The following is a 15,645-nucleotide window of genomic DNA, read 5'->3' as shown; positions in this document are numbered from 1 at the left end:
CACTGTTTGTAGACAAAAATGTTCGATTTTATACCATTTGTGGCATTTGTACACACCTAGCGAGGCGCCCTGCCTTCGCACGGTTCAGCCAATTTACACAACCTTATGCACCTAACTATTTTCAAGAATCACTTTTATTGATAGTTGATAACCGCTTGCAAATTCGTCCCGTAATTTTTGAGTTAATCACGAACATTACAAACGTTGCGGTGGAAAAGTGTACTAACTAGAAAACTCCTTCTTTTTTAGGTGACCTGCTCTGCGAAATCGAAACAGACAAGGCCACCATGGGCTTTGAGACCCCCGAGGAAGGCTACCTGGCCAAAATCCTCATCCCAGCCGGCACCAAGGGTGTAGCCGTTGGCAAGCTGCTCTGCATCATTGTGGAGAACCAGGCTGATGTTGCTGCCTTCAAGGACTTTAAGGATGATTGTAAGATATTGCTAGTTTTGAAGGGTTTTGTGGAAGCCTGCCTTGGTGTACCTACTCGTACATATCCGAGGGCGTATTTCAAACAACCTCATATAGTTATAACTGTCCATTTTCAAAATCCTTATCAATTTTGAGATAGCGCTCAAGCTCGTAAAGTAATAGATTTAGTAAGCAGATTTATCTATGATACGAGGTTGTTATACGATTTCACTTGTCAACTATACGAGGTGAGTCCCACAACCCTTGATATGTGCCGTTTTCAAGCAACAGGTACCTAATATATTGTCCCATAAACACACAGAGAACCTCCTATAGAGTAGCAATCTTGTATATTTTGTTCGCGATACGAGTCACCAGTGTTTGGGGTGCGAGGAGCGGGCGGGGAATGTTTTAAGCGCGCTGTGATTGGCCGTTTCAAGGACAGCGGGCAGTCGCGCCAGATGAAAAGGGACAGAAGTATGACTGTCCCTCTACTGACGCGTAAGTGGCCAATGTAAGTTGACCTATGCCGGCTCTGAATAAATTATAAATATGACTTATTTGTGGAATGTAATGCCGTCTGTTTTTAAATTTGAGCTTCTTGTTACCTTTCCACACCATTTCACACTACAGGTGGACATCTTTAAGACATCAAAATACCCTTTTCCAATTTTTTAGTGCGAAAAACACGCGCTGCTTTCGGGTCTGTTACTTGGTCGATACTGATCGGGCACGGCGAGCGCCCGCGCTTACATCAGTGCAAATACTAGGAAGGCTGGCGACCGCGAGTCGTCTTGTAATGGATGTCTATAGGGGTTGGTCTGTGCATAAACATAAGGCGCCTACTAGGTAATTCAGAGCAATAGGCGAGACGACTAAAAAAAAACGAATTAGTCCGTCAGTTACAATATCAAAGAATTTTAGACACGTATTTTCTTTTCTCGTAAACGAAAAATGACGACGGTACAGTGCGTTGAAGTTTCGCGTGACGTCACGCCTAGGTACAATTTTTACTTAAAAGTGACGTCACAAGCCCCCACTCCGGAACTTTGATGCTCTATATCTTTGTATTTTTTCATTAATTAGAAAAAACGATATTGTGTTCAGTATTTTTGGAAGATCTAACTGACGGACTAAACAGAATGCCATTTTTTTATGTAGTCGTCATCCCTATTCCAAATTTCGTCCTTACAGTACTTTTTACTTGAAAATGTTCCATTTTGTTGCTTTATTTTACGGTTCGAATTATGCCGATTGAATGCCTGCGCTGCAATCATAATTGATTTTTGAGTAATTGAGTAATGTGTCCTTGTATAGACGTTATTAAGATACATTTTAGATTAATACAGGGTTCATAATTTTAATCAATCAAATTGATTGAACTAACTAGCTAAGAAGGTTCATAACTACATATAAAGAGTGCTGAGCAGAAATGATTCATTTACCCCATATAGCTGGTTTTAGCGTCACGCGGACCCGCGACCAATTTGTATGAAGTTGATGTTGTCGACCTACTCAAAGGTTAGCTGGAAGAAACCTGTGTCATTTTATGTTTTGTGTTTTGTACATAGAAATCCAGTTATTCACAATGACGTGCCGATTGGTCAAATCTAACTTTTAATAGCATGGCAATACGAGCCAAAGCTCGCATCTACGTTGGTGACATGATCTGAAAATAATATACTGAGTGTTTTTTGATATTACCTCAAACTTTAACCAGACCAAGGTTTTAAGGTGGCTCGCTTTCCATACAAAAAACATCTACCATTTATTTAGTCACCGCACACTACAACTAAATAAAAATATGCGCATACATCTACTATACATTATCCATTGTCGCAGTATTGAACGAAATACATTGTTTCATACAGAAATCATGGACAAATCCATGTGAATTTTTTATTAATTTTACGAAAATGTGCGTGCCAAATTTTGTGTACAGACACAGAGCCGTCATATTTCGCACATTTTTAGTTGACATTGTCATCAGTGACACTTGGCTCTTGACATGTAATTATTTAAAGATATTGGTTTACTTAACTCAAGCAGACTCAGAAATAATGACGTATTTTGTCAATAAAGATACATATCGTGTATTTCGACACTGCTAGTGTAAATCGAAATGGCGTCACGGTCAAATGCATTGACTATGAAACAGGAGATCTAGAGTTCGATTCCAGAGTCTTTTTTAATCATTTGAACTTTTGTTTAGATTTATTAAGTTTTTTTTTAATTTTTTAATAGAATAAATATTCTATTAAAAAAGACACTTACTATATTTCTTTCCTATTTTTTATTTTCATACAAAAATACAATACAATCTTTATTATGCCTTTGTTGATAAAATAAAATATTACACGTCTGGTATAATACATTATACATAGGTCAAAGAGTGGGCATAGTATTAGTAATGTATTGCATTTACTGAGCTGGTTGACCTACGTTATTGTTGTGTTAATGTTTTTCTTCAACAACTAAATGGTTATATACAAGAATATGGGTAGCTTTTGCACATTTGTAATTTTTCCTCAGTCACCCGTTGACCACGAACGCTGTAAAAGTGTTCGAAACATCGGGATGAATTTTAAACTCATTATACGCGATTTAATCCGTTTTTATAGTTTTTATTTCATGAGTAACTATCGCGGTAACTGAAGACAATATTAACTAAATGGTTACAAATAACAATTATCATCAAATTATCATCAATATAATCTGGTCCAGGCAGGCAATTATGGTCACGCGATAAATGATAAAACATCTGGCCGTCCCTATAATCGCACTTACTAATAGTGCGACAGGGACGGCCTGATATTTTATCGTCTATCGCGCGACCATGCTTCCCGTGCTGTACTAGCTTTAGCCCGCGGCTTCGCTTGCGTTAGAAAGAGACAAAAGTAGCATATGTCACTCTCCATCCCTTCAACTATCTCCACTTAAAAAACATGTCAATCCGTCGCTCCGTTTGGCCGTGAAAGACGGACAAACAAACAAACACACATTATCTTTGGTGAAACAACGAATTCTTCCACTTCAGATTATAGAGTAACCAGCTTTTCCCATTTATAATAAACTAGCTTTTGACCGCGGCTTCGCTCGCGTAAGAAAGAGACAAAAAGTAGCCTATGTCACTCTCCATCCCTTCAACTAAATCCCCTTAAATAATCACGTCAATTCGTCGCTCCGGTTTTGCCGTGAAAGACGGACAAACAAACAGACACACACCCTTTCCCATTTGTAATATTAGTATGGATTTGACATTATTATTTATATTTAAATAATTATATAATATGTATAGCCCAATTTCGTCGGTAACAGCGTGTTATGTAATGGCGTCGTTGGGAAACAATCGTCTGTCACGCCGTGAAGGTGCGTTCGATTCCCAGGATTCTAGAAACTTTTTGTATTTTTTTGGATATAAATTTCGTTTTTTTTATTGACCGAGCAAGAATGGAGAGCCGAAGGTATCAATTTTATCTTAGAGAACATATTGATTTTTTTATTGTCATTTTGATTTTCTATTTATTAAGTTGAGATATAAAACACAACTTTTAATACCCTCGCTAAATATAATATTTTATCGAAATCACTCCTTAGATAAAAAAAGTCCACTTGAGTTTTTAAAGCATTACGTTACTCAGTTAACTATTGCATTTTCATTTACTAATTTAAGATTTCAAAAGCGATTTGAATACCCTTGCTCCATCGAAAATAAACAATTAGAAAAAAATCATTCGGATCGTAGTTTAGAAACTAAAATTTATCTATACTTTTTGGAATTTTTTAAAATATCAGATTAGGATAATTATGTTAGAAATTCTGAATTCGACGAACCCAAAATTATTACCATGTAAGATAATAGGTTTTTAATCTTTTTTGTGGAAAACGCTCAGTAACTACTGTACGAGTACATATACATTTATGTATAATAATAAAACAAAAAATAGTGTCACATAGTGTTGTGTTCCTGCCGGTGAGTAAGGCTGCCAGAGCTCAACGAGGGTGCGGGGTGCTGACGACGGGAGGACTTACGGAACTAATTTGTTCTGTCTATTGTCCTTTGAGTCGTCGGCAACCCAAACCCTCCTTTGAACTTGTACACTCCTTTTTGCTGTGCATACGCAGCAAAGGGGAGTGTACAAGTTTCTAATGGGGCGGCAACGCGCATGCGACACTCTTCGAGTTGCAGGCGTCCATAGGTTACGGTGACCGCTTTCCATCAGGCGGACCGTATGCTTGTTTGCCACCGACGTAGTATTAAAAAAAAAAAAAAGTCCTGGATTCGAACCCAGTACTTCCATGCAAATCATGCGATGGCACGTATTTACCGCAAGGCTATTTAAACAAGCTGTCGCCGCGTGAAATTATCGACTATAAGGAATACAAAAACACTGTTTGTATGTGTGAGTGGTACTTAAAAATAGTGTAAAATAGTAAATTTATTTACATTATGGGGATTAACGTTACAATGAGAAGTTGAATGTTTGTTGTAATACGTGAATTTTAATATTAAATGTTCGCGAAGCATAATTGAAAGTATATAAATGCCTGTACGACTCCACAAAAAAAATAAGACTGGTAATTTGCAGATTAACGCCATCTAACGCAGCCTGAGCTTCGGGTAACCTAGGCGAGCCACCTTAATGCTAAGAATCCATGCAACAAGTAATTATAAGTTTGTTCCTAACTGTCAGAGCGTGATTAATTTATTTTTAAATATTGAGCAGCTATGTATTTGATATCTTGAAGACGTGAAGTTATTGACAGTTCGTACGTCAAGTCAGCTAACAAAAATATCATTCATTGCGTGCTGAATTATTTTGTATGAAAAATAAAAGTAGTATTTTTTTAAAATCATATGAAAATATCTTCCGCTAGGACTTATACTAATAAACCTTTAAACATGAGGTAATATCAAAAATACACCCTGTACAGTATACAAGTCTTAGTCTCACCAACATTTGTCAGTAAAGTTAGGAGATATACAGCCAAGAATTTCATGTAAAAACATGACATTACGATAATGCACGTAAAAACTGGTTACTAATGATACCCTTCCAGGTGTTACACACCGATTCTTTTTTAGCTTTTTCTAGTGGGTAAGTGACAATACCAAAATATCCCGAAAAATCCGGGGGTAAAAATTTTTGCATTTAGGGTTACCTGGGTTAACGTTGTATTTAACATGATTTTATAAGTTTTCAGGAGTTTCATTGTAACATTGCATGGTGTGATAAGTGATAACCTATTTAATTTATCCACAGCCGCCGCTGCCCCTGCGATGCCCGCAGCCAAAAAAGGTTACCCATTAAACAAGTACTACTGTATATTTTTATATTCGATCATTTTTCAATCAAAACTTACTAGGCAGTCAGTTACTACTTATCTTTAGAAAAACTTATCAATGTCTAGTAATCTGGCCGTTCGTAAATTTAACCTTTTTATTCGCTATATCGTCACTACTTTGAAAAAAATCTCGTAGGTATCTCACACTTGTCCTCAAAGTCAATATCGCTTTAAATCTATATGCATTCCATACATACTTACTACATTTTCTTTTCATTGACTGAAGAAGGTACAAGATGTTTTCAAAGTAGTGACGATATGGTGGTTTGGTTCTCTGTAGGTAATTTTAGTAAGTTTTGACTGTTTAATGATTCAATGTGCTTTACACTTCTATGCATAGTTTTTGGTTTTTATTGTCCTTTATTTAATGTTTGAATCCCATTAGTAACAATGTTTTAGTTTTTAATCTTCGAGTAAATCATTCAAAGTAATTTCAATTGAAACCGTTTCAAACATCTTTTGCATCGTCTTTCTTTACTATCTTAGCCCGTACAGACTAGGGATGTTACGAATATTTGCATTCGCATTCTTTTAAACATTTGCATTGACATTCGCATTCGCTTCAAACGATGCGAATGTTTTGCGAATGCGAATGTGTGCAAGTCGCAGCTTGTTCCTCGCCCGCGCCGGCCGCTTCAATTGCTACTTGTCGACTGTCGACTCGCGCATGCGCAGATAGGTCAAATTCGTACGGCGTGAAGTTCGTACTCGGCATTTTGACCAATAGTAAGCATTTTAAATTTTTTACCTAGCGGGTTGTTGGTGATTGCTTGGTTTTTATTTTGGTTTTTTATGAAATTCAGCGATATTCGCATTCGCATTCGCACATTCGCATTCTGAATATTCGCATTCGCATTCGCGAATGTGACACATGCGACATTCGTGACATCCCTAGTACAGACGCTATCAGATACGGGTCATGGAATACCTTGTTATATATTGAAAAACTTTATCCTAAATTATACTCTAATCTTAGTGACAACGCACGCTTCGTGTCGCGTATGCGCGTTTAATGTCAACGCTGACCGGATTACATCGGTTAAAACAAAGCGTCTCCCAGCTGAGACGTAGCGGTTCTGGTGGAATCTGTACCTTTCTCATTAAATTTTCAACATATACCCCATTACAAATAAGTTGTACGTTTCAGCGCCTGCGGCCGCCGCCCCCGGCGCGCCCGCCGCCGCCCCCGCCCCCGCCGCCGCCCCCGCGCCCGCCCCAGCCCCCGCGGCCGCCCCCCGGCGCGGCGCCCGGAGGTAGGGTGTACGCCAGCCCCATGGCCCGGAGGTTGGCCGAGATTAGGAACGTCCGTCTGGGAGGTGAGAGGGTGCAGGCTTCTGATGCTAGTGAGGCGAGGATGGATGAGGGACCCGAGTGATTGATTTTATAAATGCCAAATAAATATTAGGCCGAATCGACTTTTTGACAGACATTTTTGGTGTTTCAGACGTTCTTCAAAATGTCTCTAGAGTTACCGAGAAATCGAACTTCTAATGAACAAAATTTCAGTTTATTGGATCTAACAGTTAAGGTTATGTATGCATAAAGTGAAAAATACCAGATGAAATTAATTATTTAAGGGTGTAATTTACAACTATGGATTGTGCGGACAGATTTGAGTCGGTCAAAAAGTTGATTGGCCCATTAATTAATAAGTAAGTAAGTAAGTAAGTAAACTTTATTTGCATTTACTTACTTAATGTTTTGGTAGATTACTTTTCGTAGGAAACCTTTAATCGATTACAAAATGATAAATGAGGACCGTTAAAATTTTACTTTAAATATGGAATTGAGAATAATGCGTACGGGTGGCGGAATATTATTCCGGCATTTCGTTGCAGAATATCTAAAACTGCCCCGAGATGCTTAAGACTAGTGATGTCGCTGAGATGCCGTTGTGAAAAATGCGACTGTTAGATAGATACTGGATATTAATTATTGAATAATTCCAGATAATAATTATATGTAAGCGCAAAATGCGAAAAATGACATGTCTGAACTCCGTTGTAGCATAGAGGAATAAGTAAAAAAGTGTTGTAACTCCATGGTACTGATAATTTACGCTAGTTGACGCGTGATTGACGCGTGGTTGGCGCTAGATGTCACTACAAAATAACTTGCATTTACTGCTGGACTTACAACTCTTTCCTAACTTATTTCTCTATGGTTGTAGTTAGATCTTCTGAATCTCTTCTGTTTGTAAGATGAATGGATGTTTGCTACAATACTTTTTTTTGTTTTAGTTAATGTCGAAGAAGTGACAGTATAAGATTCCTCCCCGGTTAATATTTATTTTTATTTTATTATGTATTATCTTATTTGGCTCTCGTAAATCTCTTTTTGTATAACTTTTTTAGTATAACCTGTAGGTATCAGTATTTTTTTTTTGACGTAGATTTCATTCTTTCTTGAGTTTATCAAGTTTGTATTGTCACTACAGTACCGGTCAAAAGTTTGAGTTCACCCTTTGATTTCGGTACAAATGAGTACTTTTGTACGATAATTATCTTCGGTTTGGTAGTCTAAATATGTTTCCAACTTATATTTATTGTTTTGTGGAGATTTGTTTTACTAGTTAGACACAATTCACGTACCTTTCTTTCACTAAAATCTAATAAACATGACGGCAAAATGCTAGTTATATTTATGGCCTTGCCTTTGCCACTAATTGAGACACATCTTTACACGAAACACAGTTTTAGCCAGATAATATAGGCCAAATAATTATTTAGCCTATAAGATTTGAGGGAAACAGATGTTAAAAAAATATAAATTGTTTACGAAACAAATTTTGACGTCTGAACTACAAAAAACTATCTCTCTAAAGCAGTCAATTGTACTGAAAACAAGGAGTGAACTTGAATTTTTGACCGGTACTGTATATTTGGAGCATCAGTATTAGTAGAGTATCTTTAGTTTATTTTAATGTTTTTAATCGACTGCCCGTATGTTAAGTAGCTTCGATAATTACTAGATTAACCCAGTTAATTACTAATTTAAATGACACACCATGCACGATAACATAATTTATATAAACGTCGGTCGTATAACATGGTTTCAGATATTACTTTTTGTCTAAAGTCTGTTTTATCCCGTCGTCTGTTCCTGCATAAGAATTGACAGAAAATAATTGACGTTGATATAAATATTTAAAGTCCAATGTTAGGATCCTTATCAAACACAGTTTGGGACTATTCAATTTTATAAAAGCATTATATAAATATTTAAAGTCCAATATTAGGACCCTTAAAACACAGTTTTAACATATTTGGTTATACATATTATGTAGGTTTACATATCGCACTAATATAGGGACATCTGATCGTCGAACCATGCTTCCCGTGCTGAGCGAACTAGCCGCTCAAACGCTGTACACCTCGAGACTATACTAATACAGAGACGGGCTTTTTAAAATATTAACGAGTGTTTCGGCCGCTCCATTAGTGAGAGCATCATTTTACTGTAGTAAAAAAATCACACAAGCAAACGTTAAGAAAATATTGGGCGACTACATTGACCCCCTCCCCGCAGGCAAAGGGTCCGGGCTCTACGGCTCGCTGAAGAGCGGCGACATCGGCGCCGCCGGGGCCGCGCCCGCGCCCGTGTCCTTCGCCGTGCCGACCCCCGCCCCCGGCGCCACCTTCGTGGACATCCCTCTGTCTGGCATGAGGGAGACCATTGCCAAGAGATTAAGCGCCGCCAAGCAGCAAATACCACATTATCAATTAGTGGCGACTGTGAATATTGAGAAGACTCTTGAGATGCGAGAGAGGATCAACGCTAGATTAGCTAAGGAAAGCCCCGGTGTTAAGGTAATATTCTATCTTTAGAACGTAGTTCTATGGTACCTTCGTTAATACGTATTCCACTGTCATAAGTTCTTCGTAGACATTCCGCTGTAAAGCACAGGGGAAACCGTTTCCAAGAGACTAAGATTATTAGTTGGTTACTCAAACGTTTGAACATAACGATTGAATATGGATGATTAAACAGACCAAAAAAGTAACGTGTTGAACTGCTTGTCAGTTTTAAAGCCTTCGAATATGATATGACTTATGAAGTTTTTCTTACTTACCCATTGTGATATATCTTCCAGGTGTCAGTAAACGACTTCATCATCAAAGCCGTGGCAGCGGCGTGCAAGCGCGTGCCGACAGTCAACTCTCACTGGATGGAGACCTCGATCAGACAGTACGTTTTCTATTCTATTCTTTACTTTGATGGATATCGTTCGACATCGACACCCTTCTTGAGGGGTGTGAGTGGCCCCTTCCGCGCTGGGCGCTGTGGATGCTATATCGAGTCGCGCCCTATCGTCTGGGGCAGTGTTCCGCTATCGATGGCTGTGCGTCGGGTGATTAGCCATTTCGCTACCGGCCGTTATCCAACCGCGCAACCTAGCGGTGATACCGTTTGAGCGGGGCCTGGTTTCGGGGTCGCTTGAAGGCGACCGGCAGCTTAGCCTTTCTTTACTTTTGATTAAAAATGGCGCGGAGCAACCCATGACGTATGGACTCGGCAATGGGTTGTACTAGCATCAGAGTTGATGCACATAACTTTAACGGAGTAGTGAGCCGGGGAACAGATAGTTAGATGACTTGAATATGAGGAAGCACACTGATTACACTGAAAGATTAAGACAGATATCATCACTGCGGTCGCCGTAACGGCTCAGCCACGACATTGGTCTAAGCGCGACAGCGGCGAGCGGCGGCCATACATTGAAGCGAGACACAGCGATGGGACTTTTCATTCGCACATATGGCTGCCGCTTACCGCTGCCGCGCTTAGATCAATGTCGTGGCTGGGCCGTAAGGAGTAGCCATACCAGTGAGAGCTGAATGTTAGTTTGCTTCCTCTCATGGGACACTTACTGAATTTGGGTTTTTTTTTAAAGTAGAAAAATATAAAATACCGTAAGTAGTGGATTTCTGATGTAGGCTCTAAATAAATATTAGAAGCGGTATTTGCGAACCTAGAAGAACTTTAGGTTTCTACACAAATATGTAGTGTCAATATTGTGATGCCAGATATCATACTCATCCTCCTTGCGTTATCCCGGCATTTGCCATGGCCTATGAGAGCCTGGGGTCCGCTTTGACAACTAATTCCAAGATTTGGCGTAGGCACTAGTTTTTACGAAAGCGACTGTCATCTGACCTTCCAACCCGAAGGTTAACTAAGACCTTATTGGAATTAGTCCGGTTTCCTCACGATATTTTCCTTCACCGAAAAGCGACTGGCAAATGTCAAATGTCATCCCGACAATACAGTAGGTTATATTATATTAAAATTCATACTTACATTTTCAGATTCTCGAACGTAGACGTGAGCGTAGCCGTAGCGACACCCACCGGCCTCATCACGCCCATAATCTTCAACTCGGACTCCCGAGGGGTCATTGACATCTCCAAGACGATGAAGGAACTCGCACAGAAAGCTAAGGAAGGCAAACTGCAACCGCAAGAGTACCAAGGAGGCACTGTCACTGTGTCTAACCTTGGAATGTATGGTGAGTACCTTTTATCGGGAACTTTAATTTTGTGGTCGCACATTTACTGCTAAAATTGGGTATGTCAGTCACTCGCGAATCCTCACTGGCCAATTCCCAATATTATTTGGAACTCCGGTCGCCGATTAAGAAGTGTAACCAAAGAATATATAATAGAACGACTATGTTCACAAAATGCCGCCGTTCTAAATTCTTACTACATTAACAATCGGCCCGCACGCGAGCAGCCGACATTGAGTTCTAATGCGCCGCGTTAAGGTCCTTACCACTGAATGGGCCGCGCACTTACGGCTGCCGGCATGTACTTGTTGCTTAGCGCGGAATGAGCCACACCGGATGTAACACTCTTTTTCATCACACCCGCACTTTAAATGTGCTATTGCACGCAGGCGGAGCGTGAGTTATAGAAAAATCGTTCTCCCAAGGGAATAATGAAATTTCTTGTACCATACTTAACTTTTTTACATCTATTTACATATTTTTTACATTGCGAGTGTGATGAAAAACATTGTGTGTAACTCGGGGAGTATGAATATTACAAACTCGAGTCTTTAAATCGCTCCGGCAAGCCGTCGCGATTTAACTTACTCTCGTTAGTAATATCAAAGACATATATAACTCCGTATAGACAGATAAAGTCTAAGAAAAAAACGTACCTCAGTACCATACAGAAAAAGGTACGGTGGCCTAGATGGCATTACACCTTTGGGGTACGCTCAGCTAGATGGCGCTAATATTAATATTTGACATTTGAATACATATCAAGCTAAGAATATGGGCCAAATTGTCAAAACTGAGGTTCAAAAGTTTTAAGCCTGTGTCAAGAGATGGCAGTCTATGCACTGTGATTACACATTTTACTTCGACAGCTCAGACGAAGGATACTATAGACTTGACGCAAGCGTACACCCGTAAGGGACAGATATAGAATAATGGAGCGAATTTAAGAATCACTTTAAAAATGGCTGACAGTTTACCATAAACAACCTACGTAATTTGGGCGGATAATAAGCTTGACAAGTCACGTCCTTATTGTTTGCCACAAACTCGTTTGTGGCAACGGCGGAAAAGTGAAACTATAACAAAGACAAAAAATAACATTTTGCTCTCTGTCACTCTTATTATAATTTGTATGTGACCATCTCGTTCGGTAGTGGTATTATTATTTGGCTGTCTAGTCTATAGTATCCTTTGTTTAAGTTCGACAGTAACTATAATACTCGATCCTCTTTGGTTTCAGGCATCACGATGTTCAACGCGATCATCAACCCGCCGCAATCGCTGATCCTGGCGTGCGGGGGCGTGCAGGAGCTTGTTATTCCCGATGAGAAGGCCGAGAAAGGGTAAGAGTATAGTATACTACATATTCAATTACCTTCCTACCTGTAATTTTGTACAAACCAGACTAAAAAGAAATAACTCGTCGCCTTCTGACGAAAGAAAACTGAGGAAACTAGCCAAGAGTACCTACTATCGGTGATACTCCATGGTGAATGATATCGTCACTACTTTTTAAAAAACTTGTATCTTCGTCTGTCAATGAAAAGAAAATTGTAGTAAGTATATATGGAATGCATATAGCGTTTTAACTTTGAGGAACAGCGTGAGATACGAGATTTTTTAAAAGTAGTGACGATATGCAACATGTGTTGCACTAATACGATAGAGCGATAGATACAGACTACGATACGCCACGGAGCGTCAGCGGTTGTACTTTTGGTGTAGCCCTGGACCTTAAACTCAATAAAACCTTTTTTTCTCTGTTAAAAAGAGACTTGACTATTGCATTGCTTTGCGCACGAACCTTTGTGTATTCTTAGAATAAGTGAAAACAAAAAAATCGCTAAAATTAAAACGGCTACTGTTATGTTTTGTTTTTACCTACCACTCGCTATTATCACCCCGGATAATGGCAACCAACGGCGAATACGCACACAGTCTAAGCTCGTGTACCATGCTTGTATGAGTGAGATAAGATAGGTCGACTGGTCGCGTTTTTGACAGGCGGTAACTGTGAGGTTACAGAGAGCGGGTGGGCAGCACTTTAGCGGGAGGCAGAGAGTGGTCATCACAGATGTCATATGTATTGGAGTATTACAGGAGTAGGGAAAAAATTGAAACGGCTCGCTCTCTTAACCAACGTATAATGTCTCAAAGTGACACGTACATGACTTGACTTAAAATTAAAAAAGCGCCTGCGTCAGAGTCGCAGCAATCTTGCGTATCGGTGACATGGACGAGGACTTAAATGAGTTAAAATTTTAACATGCCCCCGGGGTTGAAAGGAAGCCTTTCAAGCAGATTCGGTAGCCACAGGAAGCGGACATATCTTGCTGAAAGCCCGTCGAACGACTCCTCCAGATGTCTTCACATCAGCCACTCGAGATATGCCATCTTTACCGGGGTGAAAAAAGAAAAAGAAAAAGAAAAGAAAAATCTTTATTGATAACAATTGTTATATGTCCATATTTTGTTCCATACTATTTATGTCTCTATGTATATGTCATGCGTTTATCATCATTTATAAATTAATCAATCTACCTAATACATTTACTACATACATATCCAAATCGTTAAAATCGTTAAAATACAACATTAAATTGTAAGTGGAATGTCAAAAAACTCATCATAATTGTAGAACATCTTCTCAAGGAGCCATTTTTTAATTTTTAATTTGAAAGTTTCTGTGGAAGCTGCATTTCTAATGTAATCGGGTAATCGATTGTAGACTGTGGGTCCGAAGCAGTAAATCGACTTCGCCGACTTTGCGAGTGTGTGTCGCTCCGCCACCAGCCGATCCCCGTGCTTGTTACTGCGCAGGGGGTATCTGGCGTTCATACCTCTGCGTTGAAACTTATCTAGATTGGTGTGTGTGAACGCCGCCACCTGCTGTATCAGCATACAAGGCAGAGGTAGAATTTGGAACTCTATGAAAAGCTCCCGGGCAGGAGCGTCGTTCGGCTTACCTGCCATGCCGCGGAGTGCTCGCTTTTGCATTGAGAAAACACGATACCAATCCGCGGCACGAGCCCAGAGCTCCACGCCATACGTCAGCACGGAGTGGACCGTCGCGAAGTAGCATTCGCGGACCGCGGCCCTACCAGCGGTGCGCGCCAGTCGACGCAGTGCGTAACAGGCGCGACCGAGGCGACTACACATCTCGTCAATGTGCCTCTCCCATGTGAGCGCACTGTCGAGGTGGAAGCCCAGCAAGCGTGTGCAGGACGCGTGCTGTATAGGGGCATCATCCGCACACACTCGTAGGTTCTCACTAAGATGCCCGTTTAGTTTTATTGTCATAAAACACGTTTTATTTTTGTTTAGTGCAAGTCCGTTTGCCTTGAACCACTCATTTAGCTGCCGTACAACGTTATTTAGTGCAGTTTCGAGCTGATTTTTCAAGGGCGTACTTACCACTGCAGTGACGTCGTCGGCGTACATATAGATATCCGCGCCAGTAATTGTCTCTGGTAGGTCGTTAAGGAGTATGCTGAAGAGTGTATTTGAGATACATGATCCCTGAGGCACTCCCATTAGGTTGTGACGCTCCGAAGATACCACACCTCCGCGCTCTCCAACGACTACTTGAGCCCTTCCACTCATGAAAGAGAGCAAAAGTTGCAGTGCTGGTCCGCGTACACCGTAGTGGTTAAGTTTGTCTGCTACGAGCGCGTGGTCGGCAGTGTCAAAGGCGCGCGAGAGATCACAGCAGATGATGGCTACGTGGCGGCCAGCCTCGCGCGCTCGCAGTGCACAGCCGATCACTTCTCGCACGAGATCAGTGGTAGACCGGCCCTGACGGTATGCGTATTGGCTGTTCGATAGACGATCGACGACGGTGAGTGGCTATAATGCGTCCAAGTCGCCATTTCAACGGAGGCAGGTTGTCTTCCTTCAAGACAACGAGGGTGTTATTCTGCAGGGAATCTTGGTTGAGTCTCCACTTGATTCGATGCTGCAGTTCTGGGATATACTCCTTTGTCCACCGAGCCCAGAAATGTTGACGGAGCTGTTCAATTCGGTGGAATCGTGAAAGATGCTGATATGCGTGATCTCGCAGGTCGTGCACCGGCAATGACGTGAGTGAACGTCCGACAAGGAAATGTCCCGGTGTGAGCGCTGAGAGATCATCCGGGTGTGATGACAGAGGTGTTAGTGGCCGGGAGTTCAGAAGTGCTTCGATGCTGATGAGTGTAGAGTTAAGCTGTTCATAAGTTAAGTTACAATTGCCCAACACTCGTTGCAAATGATATTTGACAGACTAACACCGGCCTCCCAAATGCCTCCGAAGTGAGGTGCGTAAGCAGGAAGAAAGTGAAATTTAGTCTTTTCACTTGCCAAAGTTTCAGCCAATGAGTTGCAGTTATCCCTAAGAAACT

At 40.6% G+C, this 15,645-nt stretch overlaps 1 protein-coding gene across 1 annotated transcript in view; it reads left to right on the top strand.

Moving 5' to 3' along the window:
- The window catches only part of LOC125230817 (dihydrolipoyllysine-residue acetyltransferase component of pyruvate dehydrogenase complex, mitochondrial-like), a 33,522-nt gene that overhangs the window by 3,795 nt on the left and 14,082 nt on the right, over positions 1-15,645 (top strand). The window contains 8 exon segments of the mRNA XM_048136043.1: positions 250-432; positions 5,676-5,711; positions 6,905-6,990; positions 6,992-7,073; positions 9,286-9,566; positions 9,851-9,945; positions 11,067-11,266; positions 12,507-12,609. Of these exon segments, the coding sequence (XP_047992000.1) occupies positions 250-432; positions 5,676-5,711; positions 6,905-6,990; positions 6,992-7,073; positions 9,286-9,566; positions 9,851-9,945; positions 11,067-11,266; positions 12,507-12,609 (1,066 nt within the window).

The sequence above is a fragment of the Leguminivora glycinivorella genome, chromosome 11 (genome assembly GCF_023078275.1).
Source record: "Leguminivora glycinivorella isolate SPB_JAAS2020 chromosome 11, LegGlyc_1.1, whole genome shotgun sequence".
NCBI classification, from domain to species: domain Eukaryota; kingdom Metazoa; phylum Arthropoda; class Insecta; order Lepidoptera; family Tortricidae; genus Leguminivora; species Leguminivora glycinivorella.
The sequence above is the reverse complement of the archived record's forward strand: the minus strand, read 5'-3'. Positions and strand labels throughout refer to the sequence as shown.